At 35.9% G+C, this 27,681-nt stretch overlaps 1 protein-coding gene across 2 annotated transcripts in view; it reads right to left on the reverse strand.

Annotated features, from left to right (window-relative positions):
- LOC134650039 (protein spaetzle 5) overlaps positions 1-22,246 on the reverse strand; it is a 44,960-nt gene extending 22,714 nt beyond the window's left edge. For both annotated transcript variants that reach the window (XM_063504863.1, XM_063504864.1), the window contains exon 1: positions 22,185-22,246. In XM_063504863.1, the coding sequence (XP_063360933.1) occupies positions 22,185-22,223 (39 nt within the window). In that variant the 5' untranslated portion in view covers positions 22,224-22,246. The remainder of the gene's footprint in view (positions 1-22,184) is intronic.
- Between the last annotated feature and the right edge of the window lie 5,435 nt (positions 22,247-27,681).

Raw genomic sequence — 27,681 nt, forward strand, 5'->3', positions numbered from 1 at the left:
ATATAAAAAATATGTTTCTGATTTCAGGACCCAGCCTCTAGCCACTAGAAGTTACAATGTACTCGTATGCAACAAGAGAGTGAAGATGAAATAGTCAATGCATCTCTGTACAGTCGCCATCAGATATATCGGAACGGCCAAGGTGTTCACAATATCTGAACACGCACTCTAACGCCCTGACCATAGAGGCGTGTTCAGATATTTGTGAGCGCCTTGGCCGCTCCGATATATCTGATGGCGACTGTACCACAAGTAAAATATTTTGAGTGGAAGATGGTTGAGATTGATTCCTGTTTCAACGGACAGACACATGCTATGAAGATTCTCTTAAAAATAATAAAATACAATTAATAAATTCAATGTTTAACATGATAGTGACTTTATTTTGTCTACCCACTAACAACCAATTTGTTCAATGCTGGCGGGCAATGGCGGTAAACTTAAATATTTGATGTGGTATGAAGCTAAATGTTTTGAACATAATGGCAAGCCACTAAAAAGTTTTAATCCTAGATTAGCCATTAAACTGTGGCTACCAGTCTGATTTGTTAATTGTTATATAAGTACAGTCAGCGTCACATAGTAGGTAGCATCCAAAGTATTCAAATAGTTCGGTACACCATATTATTTGTATGGCGTACTGAACTATTTGAATACTTTGGATGCGACCTACTATACGACGCTGACTGTACTTAATTTAAATATATATAAATTGTATATTATTTCTACGGCCTCCTAGCTAGTCAGTAGTGACAGTGACCCTGCTCTGCTATGTGCTATGAAGTAGGAGGTCCTGGGTTCAAATCCTCATAGGACATTTATTTGTTTTTTAATTGTGTGTGTATATATTAATGGTCTATATCTATTCCCATCTGTCCACACCTCTTGTATGGCGGCGGGGACAAATGGGCCACCACCATGGGACACCATATTAATACACTTTTAGGGGGATCCGAACCTAGGACTTCCAGCTTTGATATGATCATAAAATATAAGATATGTATGTATTTACATTTACACATTGTATTATTGCTCTCATACATATAGGGATATTTTTTAAAATGTCGGATGTCTCTTCTCTTTTGAGCATGAATAGAAGCAGGGGATAACTGACAGAACGGGATAGTCTTATGTATCTTTCAGTAGGAGTAGCAGCGAAAGCGCTATTATTGTTTGTCCTTGTCACAGTCTCACATCTTGTTTTATTCCCCACCGTAAATTGACCACCGTGATTGGTCGAATTCATTTGTTGCCCACCATAACAAATAAATTCGACCAATCATAGCGGCGCAATGCGACGCTATGATTGGTCGAATTTACATGTTTTGTCCCTCACGGAGGCACGCGTACACCACTTCTATAGGATGCTACCTTCTATGCTTTTGAGCAAGTTTTTGTCACCTGCCCTGCTATTCAAACTGCTCAAGAATTTACACTGTTTTGTTACCAAGTAGGTCGATTAGTGTAAGACTGTCCTAAAATATATGTATAGCTATATGAGGACAATTTTGTAATGCGTAAGGTTAAGTAAATTAATATACAAACAGCAACACTCCTAACTGTACATCGGTACAGTTAACACTTAACAGTGTGGCTGATGATACCATGTAGGTTTAATATATTTTAATTATTATCACGTTTCTAAGAACAATAGTACATTATTGTCGAGGTTCGGAAGTAGCTACTTGCAAGCTGAGGATTCGTTTTAAACGGACGACCTTGGGAGTCCGTTTAATTGAATCCGAAGCCAGCAAGTAGCCTTCCAGCCGAGTCATATATAGTGCTTTTCTCAAAAATGGTGCAAGAGATATTTTACAGAAGCAACGTTCTAATTTTCACAGAGAAAAGTAAAACCATTAAAAAGATTTGCTTGCCGCCTTTAAAAAAAATAGAAGTGTATTTTTCTGCTGAAAATACGCCAACGTATTTGAGACACCTAAATAGTCGCGGTACCAACATTATATTAATAATAAGTGCTGATCATCTGTTTGGCTGTTGAATGGACCTATGCCTTCATTTGATATGGCCATTCAAAGTTTTAAAAAGTTTGGAACTCGTTTAATAATGGAATTTGTATGCAACATTGCAGTCCCGAAATCGAGACTGCAATGTTTTTAACTTTTTAATTTTTAGAATGACCATAAACTACACACTTCGCGACCTATTTTTTAACCGGCAACGTCGACTTTGCCGTCCATTTTTGAGAAAAATTATATTATTTATTACTTAATAATGTTGATATGTTGTCTGTGATATGATCATAAAGTATGAGGATTTACTACAGTGACATCTATTGATAGTCTTTCTCAAACAATCGAGCTATTTAGTGTGTTACAACGGCAAGAAACTAACTGTCTAGTAATGCGATAGATGGCGCTTAGAATAGTTCATGCCATTATTTATTTATTTTTTTCTGCGTCGATTTACTATGTGTAAATGGATGTTTTAAAAGGTTTTTGTTGTAATATGCTAAATAAATTAGAACTATACATGTTAATTTAAAAATTGGCAAGATTTGAAATAACACAAATATATATTTAGGCCCAATGGTGCTCTGAGTGACATCTCTTGGATTTTTGTGGAACTAAGCGAGGCTTGTATGGGCCGATTACTCTATACTATACTTACTTTATGATTTTAGTCAGTGCCAGGGGGTATTAAAATCGTAATACTATTAGATACCTTATTAGGGTTCCGTAGCCAAATGGCAAAAAACGGAACCCTTATGGATTCGTCATGTCTGTCTGTCTGTGATAGTCTTACCCCACCTTACCTCATATGTGGTCAAACAATTTTTTGTGTTATGAATTTATGAAGGCAGCATATTCGATTTCTTCAGATTAACTTACACAATAACTTCTTCTCACTGTGCCCCTATTTACTTATTTCTTAGTATCATTTCCTATACGGCCATATACCAGATCATACACCTTGTACCTATCTACATGCAGATACATCATGACACTTTTTAATTTAATGAATAGTTTTGTATGTATGTAAGTAGGTATTGTTTTGAAATATGTACATTTTACTAAGAAAGAGAGATTAGTTGCCATTAAAATCAAGGAAACGATTAGTCAAATACGTAGTTTTTAGTGTATCATACTTTCGTAGATTTGTCGTCCGAAACTAATATTAAAGAAGGTAAATATGTTCGATGCCGCTTCAGTATGGTTAAAGTACATTATTTTAGATTAAAATATACATAAATAATAGTTTTAACTACCAAAATAAGTTAAGAAAACAATTCCTGTGCCATGTTCTAATTTCCGTGCTAGTAAAATCTAATTCCCATGGACACACTAATTCCCGTGCCCTGACCAAAATTTTAAATTGAAATAACTTTTATAGTTTTATGAGTATTTTTACCCCATAAGAAAATTAATGTTTATTATATTTTTTATCAAATTATCAGCATAATTTTTTTTGTGTAATGTTAGTATTTCAAAATTCCATGGGAATTAGACAAAAATGCTCGTTTGGTGAAATTGACCCAGTTAGTCTCGTAGTCGGGAGTTTGGATTACAAGTTAAACACCTTTTGGATTAAATGTTACTACAGACGATCAGTGAAGATAGTTTAAAAGAAATCATCGGTCTTGCTACAGTGCTAATCTAGCTTTGTAAAAAGTATGATTGTAATTGGAACATGCCCTTAAAAAATGCTTAGGAGACTAGACACTAATATTTGGCTTAAAATTGTTCTGTTGTGGCTATATAAGAGCCAAATTTATTTAATTTCCCTAATGTTTTCTATCATTGGACTTCCTTTGATCCATACTGAATACGACAAACAAACGCCAATTCATTCCTCGCTGTTACCCCTGTCAGCCGTGGCTCACTCTGCGATTTCGTCGCTTTGCTACAGGTACCTAAAAGTACATCCGGTCCACACAAATTTTGGTGGCTAGCCATAAGCCGCGCGTGGCGCTGTCGCCACCTAGCGGCCATATCTGTGCTGATCGTAACAGACGCGTTTTGTTAGATGGCTCCTCTACACGATGGGCCATCGCCGCCCACTCCAAGGGACGCATTTATGCGTTAGAGGGAGCAAGTGATATTGCTATCTCATTCTACCGTATGGCTGCGTCCCTTGGAGTGGCCGGCGCTGGCCCATCGTGTAGAGGAGCCAAGAGAGTGACTGCCGTATTCGAACTTCAAGATATTCACAAGATACGATACGTACTAGATCCATTCTAGATACGTTATAGTTTAGATTTCAACTAGTTCTCTTTTGCAGCGCAATTCGGGTAACCAATGTCACTTTTACTTTAGATAGTGTTAGATATCTATTAGATGTGAATTGGATCTCTAAATCATATCTTGTGGTAATCGTTCAAGACTATCTCCAGAATCGCGGAAATGTCAAATTTGACAGGTTAGATCTTAAACATATCGTTATCGTATCTTGGTGATGTCTAAAAGATATCTAATAGATGTCTAAACCCGAATCGGGCCCTTAGTCTTCTGTACCTAGTACTATTATTTATTCTGTGCCCCTGTGTCATCATAGATCTCAGTCACCACTTTCTACACGTTTGCCGGGATGTTTGACACCTCATTGTTTCCCCTGGCGTCGCTTGTGTCACCGGTGTCACTTCCGCCGAGGTTAGGGGTTAAGTGTTTGCTAACACCAAATGTTTACATGTTTACAAAATACGTGTAAAGTTGGGTAACGAGTACGTTGCACTTATTTAAATGCTTGTCCTATTTAGACAACTGAAATACAAATTAGCTAACAATTTAGGCTAAGAAAGATGAGAGATAGTATAATCTCCTAACCTTTAATAGTGTTAGCTAATGCAGTAATGCATACTATTATAGAATTAATTTGAAAAAGACTTTACCTACCTACAGCAACTAAATCTGCCATACCTATATTTTATACCTAAATAGTCAATAAAACGTTATTATTCGCATGAGTACAAGTGATGGTTAACTAACCTGCATTATGTACTTGGTGTTAATAATTATCTGTGGTTTTTTTTTGGTAGTGTGTACGGTCGCGGAGTCACAAGAAATTATTTAAATATAAAGTAAATAGTTCTTAATATCGCCCAGCCCATCTAACAGATTGGGGCTAATATTTGGCAGTACTGGTCGCCTAGCCAACGTGCCAATCGCTTACGCTCAGTAGCGATCGAAACGCAACTGTCACTGTCGCATTAATTTAGAAGCGTGATAGAGAGACACAAAGCGTTTCGTTATCGAAGCGTTAGCTATTGTCAGCTTGGCTAGTCCGGCTGTACATAAATAAATAATAAATAAATAAATATTAAATGACATTTTTACACAAATTGACTAAGCCCCACGGTAAGCTCAAGAAGGCTTGTGTTATGGGTACTCGGACAACGATAGATATAATATACAAATACTTAAATACATAGAAAACAACCATGACTCAGGAACAAATATCTGTGCTCATCACACAAATATTTGCCCTTACTGGGATTCGAACCCAGGACCGCGGCTTCACAGGCAGGGTCTCTACCCACTAGGCCAGACCGGTCGTCAAATATTAGCATGTACATACATAATATTAGCATGTTGTAAAGCCATCTTGTAAGGCTATGCGCCACCAGATCCGCATGCCTCGAGTATTCGGCGTTTATGATTTAAACGGGATTAGGCAAGTGCGCAGCCTCGCCCCACTTGCATCCATTACGGCTATTGTCGTCATATTAATTGTTTGAACAGAGCGCGACAATATTCGCAACGCAAGCGTGGCTTTTTGTTGCTTTTTAAACACTTTTACGCCGATTATTTGGCAATTAAAGTGTTGTAGGCACGCGCCGAAAACATATGACAATAGAACATTCTACAGAATTTTGAGACATGGTTTAATTTGATTATTTGTTATATTACGTTTCTGATATTAATTTTACAAACAAACCAACTAACACATAAAATAAATCCCCCCGTTACCTTCCCCTTACCTACCTATTTAGGTACCTAAAAATTTTAAACATAATTATGTCAAATTAATTATTTATGCATGTATTGATTACATGCTATATTGGACATATTGATTGATCTGTTTGTAACTCGTTACGTACGTTGTTCGTCATGTTATAGTGAAAATCTAGTCAGTTCTTTAAACCAGCCATTTCCACCATTGAAGGCGCTATTCAGATACAGCTACGTTACATTACATAGGTACATCCTATAGGTAACTAACTACCTTCACAGTTAAGTTTATACATAGTTTATAGAATTTTTATTTAAGCTGGTTACTTTAGCTTTTGTCCGAAATAAAGCGACCAGTACGGCTACCATCAGTTTCGCACTTTCTATGCATCTCGCTAGTACTCGCATATTAGTGCAAGCGAGATGTATAGAAAGTAAATTATGTTCTCGATAGCGTATATGTCATTCTTGACACTGTCAGTGAGTCATGGTACGGGCTCTGAACTGCAACATAAACTATTTACATAAAATCAAGAGGCGGATTCAGAAATATAAAATTTGATTATTTTTTATAAATATACTTGTTTTGCTCTAAAATTAGATTTCACGCATTTGATAAACAAAACATTTTATTTGAATTCGATTTAGACTACTTTTGAACTGGTCATTGTTTCTTGTTTGCAATTAGCCATTTTTTTGTGGTGTCTGATCGATCATTGACAAGTCGACAAGTTGAAAGCCCATTGTATTTGTTTTATCGTTATCCGGTTGTCAACATGTTAATTAGACAGAGTGCCGAGGTGGACATATTGATTTGTAATGGTTTTATAGGTACAAGATCGATATCGATATATATTGACATCAAGCCACGCCTTTGTTATTGTTACTGATGTAGGTCCTAACTAGAACCAAAAGATTATAAGCGTGACTAATTATCATACTTGTTACCTTTTCCTGGTATACATACATAATAATATAATATAATATTACTTTGTAATATTACTATGTACAATTTTAAATTAACCGGTTATCGTTAAAATGCGAATTTTCAGGAACTACCACCGTTCCTGAATATTCACGTTAATCTACCGCAAATGCCGATTATCGGAATTAGATAATGTCTCTCCTATTAGGCAATAGATCGAGGTATACACTTAAAGACTAATTGTCATTTGGAAGGTCGCAGTTAGTTATAGTATAAGATTATCGGAGGGGTTTCAAGCAGTCAACGGGTGTCATAATGTCATTACATGCCTGTACCGACACCTCAAAAACTCCTTTCACTCCAACTTTTATAAATTACTATTCTTATTTTTTTGAAAAGTAATAATTCAAAACTGACCACGTACCTTAAAGGCTTAATTAAATCAGAATCAGCATGTGGAACCTTAAACCAGTCTAAGGCTCGAGGTATTACGTAAGGGTCGTTGACCCGGACCTCTGTCGGTCAGTTCCTTTCGTTTATCGTTTTGCGATTAATCGATGAATTCTCAATGTCATTATATGGGTCAGATTGGACTGTAAATGATTAAAATTTCGTTTATCGTTTTGCGATCAATCGACCAATTCTCAATGTTATTATATGGGTCAGATTGGACTGTGAATGATTAAAATCAAAATTAGTTATTGAAATCATGTACAAACCTTAAAACTATTTACCTATTAGGTCCAAATTAATAACAGGTTCTAATTTGCGTTTACTTTCCGAAATTTAGTGAAGCATAATAACATAATACATATTTTAAAGCTCAACCTAAGCTCACTTAACTCTGGGAAACAGAAAATACTACTATTTTACAAACCCCATAAAGTGTTCGAGCTGTAACTTAAACGAATTCTTTTTGTGTGTAATTTCGTAAAGTACAAATCTTCAAAAAAATGTATTTTAGCAAATTAACATTTTATTGATATATTTGAAATTTAATTATGATGTTATCCCTAAATGTAAGTATTTTAAATTTACCAGAAAGTTACTGTAATTTTATATGTAGTCTGTTTAATGTTTATTGAATTGTAGTCAAGTTATAACTTAGTTATTTCCGATTCATAATGGACAAATTCATATATATAAAAGAAGCAGTATGAATCAATTAATGTGCTTTTTTTTTATTTCAATATAAGTCCGGCTAGATCTAAAGACATTGATTACGCGGATTTCCTACTTGTCATGTCATAATTTTATTATGCGCTATCTGTTATTGTAATCAACCAAATCACAGAACATATTAAAGAGATTAGAACGGCTATCGCGCACAGTTAGTATCGGAACCGGTGCCGGTGTCGCCGCTCGTTCCTCTCCACATTTCCACATTTCTCGCGCAACGGTAGTAAAAACTTGTGTGCCTGGTGAACGGATACGCCTCCTTTAGACAGATTTGATGTCTGGATTCTTAATCTGAAGGTTATTGTGGCGCAAAAGGCATGTTTACGTTTTTCGGTCAGCGCGGGCGAGCACTAGCATGCGAGCGTTTGCTCATAACCGGCGGCGACACGTACCCTGCTCGCATCGCCATTCTACTTGTTCTGTGAACCAAATGATTATGCATATAGAGCTCCTTGATTAAAATGGTGCGGGTGACTAGGCTGTGGACACAATGACTAATGTCCCCAAAATATATGACTAATCTAATTGCACTCTTTTACCGTGAGGCGTATTCTGATGATTCTAACAATAGGTTATGAATTTGATCTGATTTTTTTATGGATGTGAACTGTCAGTGTCAAATTGACGTTTTTGGTTAAAAGGTGAATACTAACTTACTAACATTATTGTTGATTGTTTGTTAATTTATTGTTGTGCATTTATTTTATCATCCAAATTTGGACCAGTTCCAAAAATAATACTATAAAATTTATAAATGTAAAACTATTTCTGTCTATTTGTCTATTATCTCTTCATGCTGCTGCACCGCTGAACCTGAACTGATTTAATTACATTTAGTATTGAGATATAACTTGAGGCCCGGGGAAGGACATACTTTAGTTTATATCAATCGTCATCATCATTCCTCGCTGACAAAATCGCAGGCAGAAACTAGTAGTGGTAGAATAAATGATAGAGATGATGCTTTTATTTTAAACAAATTATTTTACTTGTACAGTCAGATTGATTTCACCTTCATACTTATTAATATGTATTTAGGAATGCATAGGTATGTATTTAGGAATGAGTAGGTACTCCAACGCTGATATGGAAGGGCATGCAGTGGCGGAATTGCAGTATTGGCCGCCCTAGGCCCCAGGCCCTGTACTAGCTGACTATTCCTCAGCACCCATCATATAGATTGCCGTCCTTAATATCTGGCCTAGGCCTGGGCTTACTGGGCCTTAGGGCAAATCCGCCACTGGCATTTATCAAAATGGTAAATTAATTACAACTTAGGGGAGGTACCCAATGGTCCTCATTGGGTAGTAGGGAGGCTCGGGCTCGGACATCCCCCTTGTAAATCAGGACAATTTACAAGCGGGTGCCCTGGTCATGGTCGCCTATCTCCCCTACGTGTATTTTATAGGTTTGTACATCATCATCATCATCATCATTTGTGTATACATATACCTAAATAGATCACGGGAATGTGGCTAGTCGGCTTTTTTCTCGAACCTAATGATCATCGTCTATATGTTAATTTCTACGAGGTTTCTTTCTATCACGACACAAGTGACACAACCTTGAGTGCGACCTTGATATTGTTCTTATTCTACTACAACATTAAGTAACGACTTTTTCATGCCGTGTTGAACTATGTATTTCCGTTTATACAATTCTCTGTGTGAGAGTTCTTTCAATTGTTTTGAAAACATTGAAGGTAAAGTTTAGATATATTATGAATAAAAGTCTATTGAAATAAAGGTACTTTAGTCATGTTATTTTGACTAGGTACAATAAAATTATTTTCAATAAAACGTAGTCATTACATTGAAATTAATATTTTCCAATATATTCTTCAATTTGCATATCGGGCAAGTAAAATATAATATCGTATTGGAAGATATGTTTAGACCATACATTATGCTACTTACTTAAGTTTCGACTATCATACGGATAACTACGTAATTACGTAAACAATATTTTGATGCCTCTTCTTGTTGGTTGTAAGTTCAGTTCGAAGTTGCGTAAATGTCAGGTCATCCGACAACCTTCCCCCATAAACCTTGACCCTTCGTAACCCAACAGGAGCAGCGCCATCTCCCGCCCTTGCAGCCAACTTGCCCATTGTTTCGAAAGGTCACGTTAGAAATTGCACACTTCTACGTTAGTTATTTAAATTTATGTGCAAGTTACAGGAAAATTGCTTTTGCTAAAGTTATTATGCATTGTGATATTTGCAATAGGAGTTGGCAAGTCCTTGCAGACCTTGCTTTTATCTGTAGTTGAAGTTTTAATGTAGCTTCGGAATTATTTCCACTCAAGCAGAAGGCAATCGTCTGATATCTTTTTTTTTGTGATATTTTGGGATTTTTTCTTTAGGTTGTTCCCCTAATGATCGATGGTCACAAGTCACAAGCTTTCTTATTGATAGTGTCAGAACACCTAGTAGGAATCTATCCTATGGTACCTTTGCCCTCGGCTTGGCTAAGTACAACGTTAATAATATAATCTAGCTAGCACAACCAAAAAAAAAATGTTTCTCAATTGCTCCGAGTGGGAGTTGAAACCGAAGCGTCTTATAAAGAACAGCCCTAGTAGCACGGTAGCATTTTTATTGTTTATCACCATGGCTGTCACGTTCTAACAAGTATGTAAGTGCGAAAGTGACGGGCATAGTGATAGTCGATAAAAATGGAACCGTGCTGAGCCCGCAGAACTACCCGTTTACCACTGTGCTAGCCGAAATTTTGTATAGGATTAGGTATACAGTGTGGAAAGATAAGTCGGGCCCTGGAGGGAAACTACCTTAAATCCTTAAGCTGGCTCATTTTACTTAATGGAGACATTCCTTTATTTTTAAAAAGAAACAAAACTGCATTCAAAGTATTTTTCTTTTTTTCTTCAATTTGGCTTGTCTAAAAAAATCTTGAGTACTAAATAATACATTTTATGGATATATTGTACGACAGACGAGTTTAAGACCTAATGTTTCTTGGAGAAATGTTATCATTAACATTAACTGTATCGACTAGTAGAATAAAATTGCGAGTTTTTATTTTTTTGAATTTTTAGTCGGTTCGAGTCCCGGGCGAGGCAAGCGGGTTTTAGAATTTTTTTAAATGCAGTTTTGTTTCTTTTTTAAAATAAAGGAATGTCTCCTTTAAGTAAAATGAGCCAGCTTAAGGATTTAAGGTAGTTTCCCTCCAGGGCCCGACTTATCTTTCCACACTGTATACCTACTTCTCATACACGATATAGCCTAACAACTAATATGATACAAGATACAAACAGCTTACATGCACGATGCAATACGATACAGCAGCGTAGCTATATTAAGCTCACCATCAAAACAGCGCTCGGTCTTCCCCGTATAATGAATTTAATGAACACCGAATGCTGCATTTTAAACAAACTAAAACTGGTAACCGCTGATTAGACGTGGCTCGGAATTTCGCGTACGGGAAAGTTGTGAATACTAACTTGATGGAATACGTCGATTATACAATTTATGCCAGTAATTTATCAAATCTGTGATATTGAGCTTGGAAAAGAAAGTTTACAAGTTGGCGACATGATAGAATAATTGGTACAATACTTAAAACACTAGTAACAGATTTCAAAATACAAGTTACATAGTAATTGACTGTTTTTAAGCTTAAGCATGAATATTAATATTACAATTTAAAATACAAGACAGGTACCTAGTTGCAAGTAGTGCCTATACTTCTTAAAAAGGATAAAAGGTACAACTAGTTAGAAAACGTTGAAATCATTGGTTGAAAATAAATATAACCCGACGTAGGTACTAGGAACTAAATTAGGCACAGTCAAACATATTTCATATTAAATAAGACGTTGGTACTGGAAATATATGCAGGTATTAGGTATGTTTTTTTTCTGTTAAAATAATGCCATATTTAACTACCAACCGTTGAACATAACGTTTTCGAACCCTCTTTAGGTAAACCTTGGGATGGCTATGAAAGTAATATTTATTCAAGAGAGTTGGGCAACGCCAGGGGTCATATGACTGAAATGCCGTGACACTCGAATCACTCGATGATTTCGGCTATCTATAAGTATTCTACAAAAAAGTTAAGTAAGTACCTTCGAATATTATATTGACACATGGGTAATGCATTGCTCGTAGTAATCCCTAAGTAATTAAATAATTATTAGTAAGTAAGTAATGCAACCTCAGTCGCACATAATTGTATTTTGCACTTAGGGGAGCTAGGGGACCATTGGGCAGTCGGGAGGCTCGGGCACCCCCTTGTAAATCAGGACTTATTATATACAAGTGGGTGCCCGAGCGTCCCGACTGCCTAATGGTCCCTTACTTCCCCTACTACATTCGAGTTCACACTTTACATGGATAATAATAGTGATGGATATCTATATTTTGACATCTACAATTCTCATGAACTATGTACCTGCGGGCTCAGCACGGTTCCATTTTTATCCACTATCACTATGCTCGTCACTTTCGCACTTACATACTTGTTAGAACGTGACATGCATGGTGATAAATGATAAAAATGCGACCGTGCTACTAGGGCTGATATTCATTAATTATCATAGCTGTAAGTAGGATTAGATTATTACTCGTACTCGGTGAGCATGATAGTTTAGTTGCTAGTATGAAGTTCAATGTTTTTGTACGCCGTTTGGCAAAATAATCAAAATATAGTGAAACTGTACATATTATAAACTGACCACCACTGTAATTCTACCTATATTTACAAGTAAAACACTTACTTACTTACTTACTTACTTACAGACATCTTTACAAGCCAACATTCCAAAAATATATTTTACACAACTTTATTGTCAGTGTCTTAGAGGAGTGTTAATATATTTTTGGAACATTGGCTTATAAAGATGTTTGTGAGCCGACTGTACAACTGTTCAAAAATGTATGAAAAGAAAATTTAAAAAAGCAAGCAATTCGAAGAAAAATATCCTAATAAAAGAATTATCAGGGAGTAGAAATATAATTATTATAAAAGTAACTTCGATTCAAAAAAGTATTAAACGTTCCGCCTATTCAAACGATAACGTCGGTTCTGAGATAGTGAGAAATTGATAAAAATTCAAAACCAGTGGTAGAAAAATGTCGAGCAGTAGGTAAGTTCTACAGATACTTTGTACTAAAATCTTATTCACACCTTTCTTATTATTTACACAGCTCTTTAAATCCATAAAAACATTCCAAAACTCACTTTTAACTTACATAATCATTTATTTATTTTTAACAAATGAACTCTTTGTTAAGGTAAAAAGGTGCAAATTTGACAAAAAATAGACTCGCTCGAACTATGAGTACATAAAGTACATTAGCATAATATCCGATAACTGCATGTGTACATATGAGAGTACACATATGTCAAGTCGACGAAAAGAAAGCGCGCTTCAAGGTCATGGCCGGAAGTAACCGATCTAAACTAGGCACAGACAGAGAGACGGTTCATATTATTAGGACTGTTAGACGTAAAACTGAAAATTAAGACTAGTCAAAAGAGCAGTTCATTCAAATGTTTATTATTTTGAATGTAAATGGTACCGGAGTACCAGCACAGGCACAATAAGAAATAAGAATACCTAATTTACAAATATTGAAAACACTAGCAATATATATTTTTAATTCTTAGTAACGTTAGTAAAACTCAAGCTTCAGGCAGTACGGTTACCATCAGTTTGTCACTGACATAAACGCCGTCGAGAACGTAATTTACTTTCTAGTTTCTATACATCTCGCTCGCACTCGCATATTAGTGCAAACGGGATGTATAATAGTAAGTAAATTACGTTCTCGACGGCGTTTATGTCAGTGACAAACTGATGGTAACCGTACAGTTCCATGCGACATTGGGACGTCAGGACACGTAATGTGTTGTGTAATCCAGACGAATTAGACTATATGCAATAGGCGCCGCTTATGGTAGCGGATGCGTCCACAATTCTGGTATTTGGGACGGCATTTTTTACACGATTAAGGATGATCGATTCTAGTTTTATAAATATGTGATTTGGGCGCCGCGCTGTCCATCTCTTTGTAGCGCGATTTATGTCGCTGACCGACGGTGACCGTTCACCGTTTCCAGTCTCTAAATTCTATTAGAAATATCATAACTAACATGCGATTTTGCAAGTGTATTAATTAGATTGTGTAAATGATTCCAGAAAGCTCACTAATACCTAGTTATTATAATTCGTTAAGTAGCTATATAGGTAACAAGAGTATTCTACGTTTATTTATACATAGGTACCTTTATTACGTTAAGTAGTACAGTGTAGAGTCTGTGCGGAAAGAGAAGAGTCGTGAAATGTATTGGATCTTACTTATGTCAGTATGACGGGGTAAGAGATCGAATTGTGAGGTTTGCAGATTTGATCTCCCTCGCATTTTACTGCAACAGGCCAATGATTGATCTCTAAATAATGTCATTTAAAGTAGCACTACTGATTTTAAATTAGGTTGAAAGGGCATCTCATTGAAGGGAGGCCAAAAGTGGATAGTTTACCGGTTACCCCTATAAGTAACATCAAGCAAACGTCACGTTAGACGTAGCACGTGTCAATACTGCGTGTCAACACAGACTACATATATACAGACGCTGCTATCCCATACATTCAAATGTGACCGCCTAAAAGCGCATCATTACCAGATGGCGTCACTGAAAATGCACTGTTGCCTATCATGGATACAAGATGGCGCTGTGTCACATCCAAATCATAGAATTCCTAACGACATCTATACGTCTTCATTGAAAGTTAGTAGACATATGTCGTTGCCAACGATTAGAAGTAATCAACAGATGTCGCTTTATAGCGTATTGAATAAATCATGAATCTAGTTTAAAACTGGATCAAGCATGAGGGGTGGAAGGAAATGACCGAACAGGATAGTCTTATGTATCTTTCAGTATGAGTAAAGAGAGTTCGGGCACTTAAGGAGTACAGGGAGGGAAGGGAGAGGCAGGGTACAGAGAAATAGCGTAGCCAAACGGTATAACCATAAAGTAATTTCGGAAAACGATACTGTGGTGATGATAATATTTATATATTATAAGAATGCTACATAAGTCTTGCCGAAACTATTTAAACCGGCTGAAAATAAATACCTGTCATAATAATTTTGCGCATGCTACCATTGGTGCATGGCAAAAGGATTAGACATTACTACTGGCGTAAGTCCGTCTATATGCCACCGTGCCACTGGTACTTGAGCGTTTCTTTATATTTTTTTAATCCAATTGCTCAAAAAGTATAGTTTTTGTAGCTGCAAATCGTGCGTAAAGTTTGATTTTTTTACACTAGTGCTAAAAAGTAATCTGATTGATACATTTTAAATAAATGAGTATTATGCGAGACCCGCTTATAAATGACCCACCTGAACAACGCGCGATTGGGCATAAAGGAGTATTATTCGAGACCCAATAGTATTACTTGAACAACGCGCGACAGAATGAAGCTGACGTTCGTACAATACACTTTATACACTTAATATAAATGTAATTAATTAGATATATATCAATATAATGAAATAACAAAAGATTCAGGTTTTTTACATATAGCTGGTCAACCAAATCTTGTCAGTAAAATAAAGGCGCGAAATTCAAATTTTCTATGGGACGATATCCTTTCGCGCCTACATTTTTCAAATTTGCCGCCTTTTTCTACTGTCAAGATCTGGTTGACCATGTATAATTATATGTTCTGAAAATTAATTTTATTAATTTTAATAATACAATTTCTCTTCAATTGGCATAATGCTGACAACAGTGACAACAGAATCCACATTGAAAAAAATGGCAATTAAAAGTAAAACTTTTTTTATTCCCTTCCCGCCTTTTTTATTCAACATTTAAAGTGATTTATGTTTGTAAGTAATTGCCAAGAAAGCATAAGTTATTAAATAAAAATGAGTGATTCAGACGATTTTGGAGTTAATTTAACGCCACCAGATATCAAAGCAAAGGCATCCGTTGTAAGTGACAGGGCTATAACCGCGAAAATCGAATTTCGCAAATTGCGGGCATTTTTCTCTGTCACTCTAATTACGCCTGCATTGGAGTAAAAGAGAAAGATCCCCGCAATTTGCGAATTTCGGTTTTGGCGGTAGCCCCTCAGTATATTACCGGAAAAATCGAAAGCTCGGTACTCGAGCAAAATGACATACTTCTCGCACTTATATCGAAAACTACTATTTTTTGCCATTTTTTATATTGTGATCTTTTTTGCCACTTTTGTGTTATTTGTACTCAAATTCACGAGCTCTTTCGATCCTAATGAGATAAATTACCTCAATTCATGCTCAATTCACTCTTATCGTGCCTTCTAAAAATTTACGATACAAGTTGCATTGCAATAACTATAAAAAAGTAACTGATTTGACTAGTACGAAAATACCCTATTGTAACAATACGATGCGACGTTGTCGAGTTAAACTGGACTCGCTTCGCAGTAACTCATAGCAGTTTGGCAACGTCGCGTCGTGCTTTTATTTTTAAGCAACAGATTTGTACATGATTTGTACCATCTTAGTACCTATACATACAAAGATATGTTTTCATAACGTTCCTTTTCAACTTCTCCCATGGCAAAACCCGTACCTATCAAACCTGAAATTATTATACAAAAGCATTTAATGTTTGTTTTAATAAACTTTTTCTGTTATAATTAGAATAAATATATCTAATTTTGCGTATATTGACCAGGCAGGTGTTTGTATCACTAATTATGTGACCTATAAGTATAGACAGACAACAGCGTGCACAGAAACGTCAAAAACGGCATCAAGTAATGATTATTGCTATTTTAAAATTAGTCCCCTACTTCAGGGTAATGTTATACGCCTGTTCCTTAAAAAAGCTGAGGGCCTACCGCGAACCACGTTCGACGTGTTGCCTCCTTGTCACACTTACGTACGAATTTACAAGTGCGACAGAGAGGCAACACGTCGAACGTGGTTCGCGGTAGGCCCTCAGAAATGGACACTGAGGCATAATTATCATTATTTTGGAATTTAAGTACTATATAATATTATTTGTAGTCTTTTGGAATATCATATTTTATTTGAACTAATAATATTGTATAATAATAAATCATAAAAGCTCTATTTAGGGACAAGAAAGAACTTTCAACGGCAACACTAAAAATAAACTGTCAAATAGTCAAGTCGCCACAAAGCGGCACCGCGTTTGTTGCCTAAGTTGCCTTTGCTTTGTTTCTGTTTATACAAACTTATTAATTTCATATTATAGCTTCATTTGAACTATAGTACAAGTACGTGAATAGAATACCTAGACGTGTCTTGCTTGGTGCAGTTGCGTAGGTATGCTAAAAGGAAAGTTGGAAGACCGATGTGGCGCTTTAAAGACTGTGCTAAGCGTGACATGTGCCCAAAATGTGGGAGGTCGTGCCGCTCACGCATCGGCCTCCACAATCACCAAACCCGTTGTCTAAACAGCAATGCATAAATCGTCTGCAATAGACGAAAAGACCTGTGATGATGACGTGAATTGCCGATGTAGTAACGGAACACTACTAATGGTAAAACCTACATATTAATCTGACAGTGTCTACTGTTTGCCAATAAATGATAAAATTGATAAAAAATTAACACTTCAGGTAAGTTTGTTTTGAATACAAAGGTTAATTAAATAATTTATCACCACACCAACTGGTAAAGGCCCCCTTGATTGTTCAAATACTAATGAGAAAATGGCATTTTTCCCACATGTGGGGCAAAGTAATCAGATCTCAATTTTGAGTTTCCTTATGTTAGCTGGTAGAATTTACTTTTAAATGATGATTTTGAATTATAAATTCTTTATAATGTTCATGTGGATTTGATTTTTTTGGTATTTTATAGTTGGTATTTTCCCTGCGTTGGCATGGTGATAAATTCTGTGTTTCATTAGGTGGCAATGTTTGTTTAACCCTCGTGCCTTGAATTCTCACAACGCTCAAGATTCCACTTCTCGAACCACTCGCTACGCTCATAGTTCAAATCTTCTGCTTGCCCTGGAATCAACATTAGCATGAGCGGTTAAACAACTGCTTTGCCCCCTTGCCCACTAATAACTATTGTCAAGTTTTATTTTAACCCCCCATGCTAATATTGATACCCGAGCAAGCAAAAGATTCCAAAGTATTTAGAGTTAGAGCAAGAAAGAAGAAAGGTACGTCATAATTTCAAAGATGTTTGACATTTAAAATAACACATGTACTGCGCAGGCGATCAATATCGCTGCATACTTTTCTTGGTCTAAATCTATACAATGGTTAGTGTTTGCAAACAGACTCCAATGTGAAGGCAATGTGTATTAAACTTTATTGTGATATTATTACATTTTATATATAAAAAATATGTTTCTGATTTCAGGACCCAGCCTCTAGCCACTAGAAGTTACAATGTACTCGTATGCAACAAGAGAGTGAAGATGAAATAGTCAATGCATCTCTGTACAGTCGCCATCAGATATATCGGAACGGCCAAGGTGTTCACAATATCTGAACACGCACTCTAACGCCCTGACCATAGAGGCGTGTTCAGATATTTGTGAGCGCCTTGGCCGCTCCGATATATCTGATGGCGACTGTACCACAAGTAAAATATTTTGAGTGGAAGATGGTTGAGATTGATTCCTGTTTCAACGGACAGACACATGCTATGAAGATTCTCTTAAAAATAATAAAATACAATTAATAAATTCAATGTTTAACATGATAGTGACTTTATTTTGTCTACCCACTAACAACCAATTTGTTCAATGCTGGCGGGCAATGGCGGTAAACTTAAATATTTGATGTGGTATGAAGCTAAATGTTTTGAACATAATGGCAAGCCACTAAAAAGTTTTAATCCTAGATTAGCCATTAAACTGTGGCTACCAGTCTGATTTGTTAATTGTTATATAAGTACAGTCAGCGTCATATAGTAGGTAGCATCCAAAGTATTCAAATAGTTCGGTACACCATATTATTTGTATGGCGTACTGAACTATTTGAATACTTTGGATGCGACCTACTATACGACGCTGACTGTACTTAATTTAAATATATATAAATTGTATATTATTTCTACGGCCTCCTAGCTAGTCAGTAGTGACAGTGACCCTGCTCTGCTATGTGCTATGAAGTAGGAGGTCCTGGGTTCAAATCCTCATAGGACATTTATTTGTTTTTTAATTGTGTGTGTATATATTAATGGTCTATATCTATTCCCATCTGTCCACACCTCTTGTATGGCGGCGGGGACAAATGGGCCACCACCATGGGACACCATATTAATACACTTTTAGGGGGATCCGAACCTAGGACTTCCAGCTTTGATATGATCATAAAATATAAGATATGTATGTATTTACATTTACACATTGTATTATTGCTCTCATACATATAGGGATATTTTTTAAAATGTCGGATGTCTCTTCTCTTTTGAGCATGAATAGAAGCAGGGGATAACTGACAGAACGGGATAGTCTTATGTATCTTTCAGTAGGAGTAGCAGCGAAAGCGCTATTATTGTTTGTCCTTGTCACAGTCTCACATCTTGTTTTATTCCCCACCGTAAATTGACCACCGTGATTGGTCGAATTCATTTGTTGCCCACCATAACAAATAAATTCGACCAATCATAGCGGCGCAATGCGACGCTATGATTGGTCGAATTTACATGTTTTGTCCCTCACGGAGGCACGCGTACACCACTTCTATAGGATGCTACCTTCTATGCTTTTGAGCAAGTTTTTGTCACCTGCCCTGCTATTCAAACTGCTCAAGAATTTACACTGTTTTGTTACCAAGTAGGTCGATTAGTGTAAGACTGTCCTAAAATATATGTATAGCTATATGAGGACAATTTTGTAATGCGTAAGGTTAAGTAAATTAATATACAAACAGCAACACTCCTAACTGTACATCGGTACAGTTAACACTTAACAGTGTGGCTGATGATACCATGTAGGTTTAATATATTTTAATTATTATCACGTTTCTAAGAACAATAGTACATTATTGTCGAGGTTCGGAAGTAGCTACTTGCAAGCTGAGGATTCGTTTTAAACGGACGACCTTGGGAGTCCGTTTAATTGAATCCGAAGCCAGCAAGTAGCCTTCCAGCCGAGTCATATATAGTGCTTTTCTCAAAAATGGTGCAAGAGATATTTTACAGAAGCAACGTTCTAATTTTCACAGAGAAAAGTAAAACCATTAAAAAGATTTGCTTGCCGCCTTTAAAAAAAATAGAAGTGTATTTTTCTGCTGAAAATACGCCAACGTATTTGAGACACCTAAATAGTCGCGGTACCAACATTATATTAATAATAAGTGCTGATCATCTGTTTGGCTGTTGAATGGACCTATGCCTTCATTTGATATGGCCATTCAAAGTTTTAAAAAGTTTGGAACTCGTTTAATAATGGAATTTGTATGCAACATTGCAGTCCCGAAATCGAGACTGCAATGTTTTTAACTTTTTAATTTTTAGAATGACCATAAACTACACACTTCGCGACCTATTTTTTAACCGGCAACGTCGACTTTGCCGTCCATTTTTGAGAAAAATTATATTATTTATTACTTAATAATGTTGATATGTTGTCTGTGATATGATCATAAAGTATGAGGATTTACTACAGTGACATCTATTGATAGTCTTTCTCAAACAATCGAGCTATTTAGTGTGTTACAACGGCAAGAAACTAACTGTCTAGTAATGCGATAGATGGCGCTTAGAATAGTTCATGCCATTATTTATTTATTTTTTTCTGCGTCGATTTACTATGTGTAAATGGATGTTTTAAAAGGTTTTTGTTGTAATATGCTAAATAAATTAGAACTATACATGTTAATTTAAAAATTGGCAAGATTTGAAATAACACAAATATATATTTAGGCCCAATGGTGCTCTGAGTGACATCTCTTGGATTTTTGTGGAACTAAGCGAGGCTTGTATGGGCCGATTACTCTATACTATACTTACTTTATGGTGTCAAGTACGTGTCGCAAGCCGTGGTGAAAGAATTGCGAGCGCAGAATTGCAGCCGACATTATTGCCCGTCAAATATTCTTGATTTTTAAGTGTTTGTTTACCTATTTCATTCGTTATATAGCTAAGAACATTAAAACCTAGAAACCTAATTCCATCTGTTCCGAGCCGATCTGTTAGAAAGAGAAGCCAAAATACTACTGTCTTTATCTCTTTCACTATTACAATAGTTACAGTTCGTTTTTTTAGCATTAGAAAAAGACTACGCAATCTTAACTTTGTCTATTAATTGAAAAACGCTTTTTAAAAATCAGTAACTATTACTTATTAAAGCAAATGAATGTAAATAGGTAATCGTATATGAATCATAATTGTTACATATTTGACGTTAATTATTTTTCAAAAGATGTTTTCTAATAAAATGACACGTCAAGATTGTTTACCTTTTTTCTGAATGATGGCTTTGCTTCAGAAAATATATTTTAGGAACTTATCCTTTTAAGCTACCGGTGGCTAATAATATAAATAAATTACCTAGGTAAGTTGTAAGTAATCGTAATCCAAAGATATCCTACTATAATAAAACTGTGGAGTGAGTACTACGTCCAAACCATCCTGATAGGTGATGGTTAGTAGAACTTTAATATAGCTAAACTAGTAAATGAAAATTACAAGTGTACATTAATGTTATTAATAATCATTAAACATAGCAGTCGGAAACTAATCGATTTGCCACACATGAGCTGCACCGGTCATAGACCCGCGCCTACTATTGAAATGATATTCGTGTGATTTCTACATCCTGTTTGAGTGTTATGGAATGGTTTAATCAAATCAAACCAAATATCATTTATTTTCAGGCAACTAAGACCCATAGCCTACAATAGGCATAACTATAAGGTATGTAAATATTATGTAGCCAGGTACCTTTACAATGCATCGCTCAAAATATTGTTAGGTTAATAGGTAATATGCAAATAAAACACTTGCATACTTTGTGCCTGTTATAATAAGATGAAGAAGTTACGCTAGTCATTTCTTATGTTTACCTAAATTATTTTACTGATCTTTAATACTGATAAGTCCCTAACCTACCCATTGACGGCCACTTCGTATGAATATTATTTAATACGATTATTATGCGTGCAATAAAAAGCTTTGCCTATTAATAGGTACTCTTAATAATACTCACCAAGAAAAACGCCCGTATCTGTAGCTTAAGTCTCTTCATCTCGTTCCAGCAACGAATTCTGAAACAAACATGACAGTGATATGCAATAAATGATTTCAATTTCAAACATAATCATTATATTAATTTACGCATTCTACCTATATTCATTGACTTTTTTAAACAAACGGTCCTCAATTTGGCCATATAATTTGAAAATTCAAATCTTTAGCTTAGGTAATGCATTTTTACTGAACAGTGCATAGAATAGGTCTTTCACCAAGAAATAACCTCATTCAATATGACCGTTTCATAAGGGCTCATTTAGACGGTGCGAGAACTCGCATGCGTGTTTCATTACATTGCGTTATTTGATCGGTCGGCTGAATTTATGTAACCACAATGTAACTAAAATCGCATACGAGTTCGCGCGCCGTCTAAATGAGCCCTTAGTCGTTGCACTTGTCCTTGCAAGACCACCATGTTTAAGGCTGGTTACAAAACCTATGCTCTTGTGGGCCGCTAATACCCTATCGTGTATGGAGCGCACGCGCGACTCGTAATTGTGTGAAGGATCTCGAATCTTTCGGGCGATCTTTATGGTGTCATCTTCGATTATCGGATTAGGGAAATCACATGTTAAATTAAGATTCTGAGCCTAGCATATGCTCTACATAGGTATGTGGAATACGTACTTAGCAACCTTAGAAATTAAATTTGTAGGAACGAATTGCGTTTCAAAGTATTGATAAGGAGCTAATACCTCCACGAAAAAAACGATTCGAGCCGAACGGTACCTACTTGTTGTACCTACCTACTTTGTCCTGATTGAAGCAGTCACTTTCAGTTTGTTTGCAAACTCATCAGCCAGTCATGTGACTAGTCATTACAGAAAATACTAGTTTAAACAATACTCTGCGTTGATACTTAATCTCATGGCAATAGGGTCAGGAAAAGACCTAAGAAGAAGCTAAAATTTAAGGAGTTATTAGTACACATCGGTAACTCGTGGCATTTAGGTAGCTTAAAATATTTTTTCCCTTTTTTAGTGGTTTCTTTTTCTCGACTCGTATAGAAAGAACATTGTCACATCACTAGTCTGTTAGAAACTGTCAAGTGCTACCTAAATGCCACGAGTTACCGATGTGTGCTCATCACTAATCTTTTAAGTGCTACCTAAATGCCACGAGTTACCGATGTGTAGTTATTAGGAATAAGAACAAAGTGCTTAAATTTGCCGAGAAATTTTATCGCAACTACTTATATAATGTGCACTTGCGATCAAAATATTACTATTTAGCAAGGGTCTTTATTTCGGTAAGGAAATTATTTTTACAATAACTTCATGTAAATTAACTCTTGACATTTAAAAATGAGTCATCATGATATAAAAAATACAAAATAAGTGCCTACTTATAATTATTATTTATAAAAGCACTATAAAATAAGAATAAGTATACGACAATATTATTTGAGACATGTACAGCAGTAGTAGTAGTAATAGTAATCACTTTATTGCACACAACACAGGTTTACATAATATTTACAGAAATAAAGGTACCTACAAAGGCGAACCGAAGGCGAGGCGAGGCGAAGGGGGTTAGTTATCATACCTACCTATTGTTACTTTATCTAGGAGCGTGATCTTTGTCAATGAAATATTTCCAAAAGCGTCATAGGTCACACGGTGATGCGTCGGGTTTACCTCTAGCGTCAATGGTCTATGGGCCGATAGCATCGCCGAACCAAACCAAAAACGTGACTGTGGAAATTACAACTTAGTACCGTAAAATGGGGTGAGTAGGTGCAAAACTGACATTCAAACCTCGATAACATTTTATTTTTACATATGAAAACTGAATGGTGTATATAATAAGTGTTCCGGACGTTAGTATTTTAGTTTTTATTTTATTTTGGGTAGTTCCATTTCATAACTTTGACGATAAAGAGGAAAACCCACCTTCAACCCGTAGTGCCTCGTGTTTGGGGTGAGGGGTTTTCATACAAAGGTGATTTTGGAAGATTGTTGGATCGATTTTTTTATTATGCGTATTACTAAGGCTCCATTTTAAATTGGAATACATTATTTTTGTAGCAGTAGCCTTAAAATCCCTTCTCACCCCCTGTCAAACCTTCTCTCCCTATTCATAACCCACCTCTCCCCGCGAAATCTACTCACCCCGTTTTACGGTAAACGATATTATTGGGAGTAGGGAGGCGTGTTTAAATTTGTACAGTATAATTAAAATTATACTAGCGATCCGCCCTGGGTTCGCACGGGTTAACAAATTATACATAAACCTTCCTCTTGAATCACTCTATTTAAAAACACCGCATCAAAATCCGTTGCGTAGTATGTCTAAGATACATAGGGATAGACAGCGGAAAGCGACTTTGTTTTAGGTTTATAGAACTTTATTTTTTTCTCAAAGAAATTATACATTTCACTACCGAGAAACTTAGTTACAGCATAAATATAAATAATCAGTAAGTATAGCGAGTGCATGCGTACTCACTTACAAAGCTCTTAACTAAAACTTAAAAATAAATAAATACTATAACTTATGTTTGGTTAATACCAACTTAACTAAATATAATTTGACTACTTTACAGTTGCGTAAAAGAATATAATTATATTCTAAACCACACAATGTGAAAGAAACTTTATTTGTGTAATACAATTTTTTATACTGTGTAGTGATGATAAATAAATTATTTTAATACATTTCGGGTAACTTTGTCAACTTAGGGTTTCTAAGGGCCACTTGCTCGTTCCCGGGTTAGCCAACTAACTCGGAGTTAACCGTTTATACAGGGTTAAGGTTAAACTGTACTGTAAATACGGTGAATTCCGAGTTAGTTGGATTACTCTGGTTAGATTAATGACGATTTATTAATATTGTCATAGAGAAAAATTTACTATGAGACAAAGTGATGCAATCAACTACCAATACTCTGTTATATTATCTCTTAATAATTTAATAATCATACAACACACACAATATAATTGTAGGTATGTTTACAAAAACAACATAACTGCTTAGAGCTGTTGACACTTTTTTAAGAACATTGTTAATCGTTTCAGGTGTCAACCAGTGTAGTCAGTTATGTTGTTTTTGTAAACATCCCTTCAATTGATAGGTAATACATAATATAAATGTTAAGGGCTACTTGCACCATTCACTAACCCAGAGTTATCCGGTTAAACCTGGAGTTTACCATGGTTACCAGTACAATTTGACATTGTGTTAACGGTTTAACCGGTTAACCCCGAGTGCGAGTGGGATGGTGCAAGTGGCGCTAAGCGTCGCAGAGTAAACCTGAACTTGTTCGTTGATGTCTTTTGTATCGCCGTTACTATGTATCCTGGCGAATCATTTAAACTTTACCACTTTATTTACATTATAATTTGCTTCCTACTTCGACATCACTCGCAGTGTAACTTGCTCGTGATTATAGGTGCGAGCGAGATGCACTGCAAATGATGTGAAACGAGGTCTAAGTGACATGAATATACATTATAGCGGAATGAAAAGTACGGGTGAAAACTTTGCGTTAGACATTTTTCTTAATTGGTATTTCGGCATCATACTTTTATTTATGTGGTAAAATAAATACAAAAAAATACAATTACCTACCTGGAAAGCATTTCTATACATATGGTAATCAGATTAATTAACCGTAATTTATCTTCATTTTGGTAAATGTCATGAAACTTAAAGTCAGGTTAATTAAATGAAATCATGCACTAGGAAGATAATTTCTTTCAATTACATCCAAAATAATCAAATTATTGGGCGAAGCCCTTAAATGGATAAATACATTTCTCTACAGCCTTCACTACTTCCTGTTTTAAATAAAGTAAGGAAACCGCTGCGATCTTCACCTTTTGCGAGGACAAGTGTATAAAAGAAAAAAAAAACTTTGTACAGTCCGCATCAAAAGTAGCATATCTGACTATGCGTCAAAAGTACCTACTCTAATAGCTTACCAAAAAGAGATATGTCTCTTTATATGTCTAGACAAATTAGACTGTTGGCCCGATTCGGATTTTGAAATAGACATCTGTTAGATATCTTTTAGACCTCGCCAAGATACGATAACGATATGTTTAAGATCTAACCTGTCAAATTTGACATTGCGCGATTCTGGAGATACTCTTGAACGATTTCCACAAGATATGGCTTAGAGATCCAATTCACATCTAATAGATATCTAACTCTATCTAACGTAAAAGTGACAATGGTTGCTCGAATTGCGCTGCGAAAGAAAACTAGTTGAAATCTAAACTATAACATATCTAGAATGGATCTAGTACGTGTCGTCTCTTGTGAATATCTTGAAGTTCGAATACGGCAGTGTGGCAGATATTTTTGAACGCGTAATAATGTAGAGATCTGTATTTGGATAAGTATTCGAGGGTAGCACAAACTTTTGGTGCGTTGTTTCATCCGCTATTATTGAGGCTGACTGTACGTGCACAGTACGGATATGATGGTTATGGTTTTATACTTAAGTAAGTACCTACATATATTTTAGAATGTGACGGCAACTTTGGCAAATTTAAAATCAATAAGTCACCTACGATTTTCCAAGTCAAACATTAATCGCCTGTATCGTAAACCTAATTTTCACAAGTAGGTACTACATTGCAGCACGCAGTATGTACCATAAAATCGAATTGTAAATGCATTTATTACCTAATCCTTTTTAGAATTGATTCTTAGTTAAATCTAAATCGCTACTTAACATTTATTTTTAAGGTTAATAGTCAATATACGAGTGAATCAGCTTATTTCATAGACTAGGAATCCTCTAGACGGAGTTTAGAGCAATTATTTCATGAATCCGATGCTGCCAAAAATACTGGGGTGCGGGGGACGAGGTGAGCGAGTCCCATGCCGTAATTGGTCCGTTCAAAGACACGGACGTCACACAAAGACACTTTGACTAGAAGATGGAGTAAAACTACCGTATATTTGTGGTAGAGGGGGTAGCGCTCGCTACTATCTATGCTCAGTCTGGAGGATGTCTTGTCTGTGGCTTATTTGCTCAGTTGTAAACCGGCGTCCATAGTCGTGTACCAACAATGGGTCCCACGGCAGATGACCGCGGCTTTACGTTCTCACTGCAATGCAGGTGTTAAGTAACTTTATATGGTATGTAAATCGAGCCCCGAGCAATACCTATGTAGGTACCTAACTAATATGTAGAGTCTATTAAAAATATAATAAAATACTAGTGGCTCTGTAGGGCTGTAGACATTAGCACAGAATAAAATAATAGTACTAAAGTCAATTTTTTTATTCGGTAGACTAAACATTTCATAATATGACATAAAATAAAATTTCATAATATTAAATGTCATTTTAGTCTACCGAATAAAAAAATAGACTTTAGGTACAGAAGACTCACTCTCTAACAAAACGCGTCTGTTACGATCAGCACAGATATGGCCGCTAGGTGGCGACAGCGCCACGCGCGGCTTATGGCTAGCCACCAAAATTGGTGTGGAACGGAT

Source organism: Cydia amplana, chromosome 8 (genome assembly GCF_948474715.1).
Source record: "Cydia amplana chromosome 8, ilCydAmpl1.1, whole genome shotgun sequence".
Taxonomy (NCBI): domain Eukaryota; kingdom Metazoa; phylum Arthropoda; class Insecta; order Lepidoptera; family Tortricidae; genus Cydia; species Cydia amplana.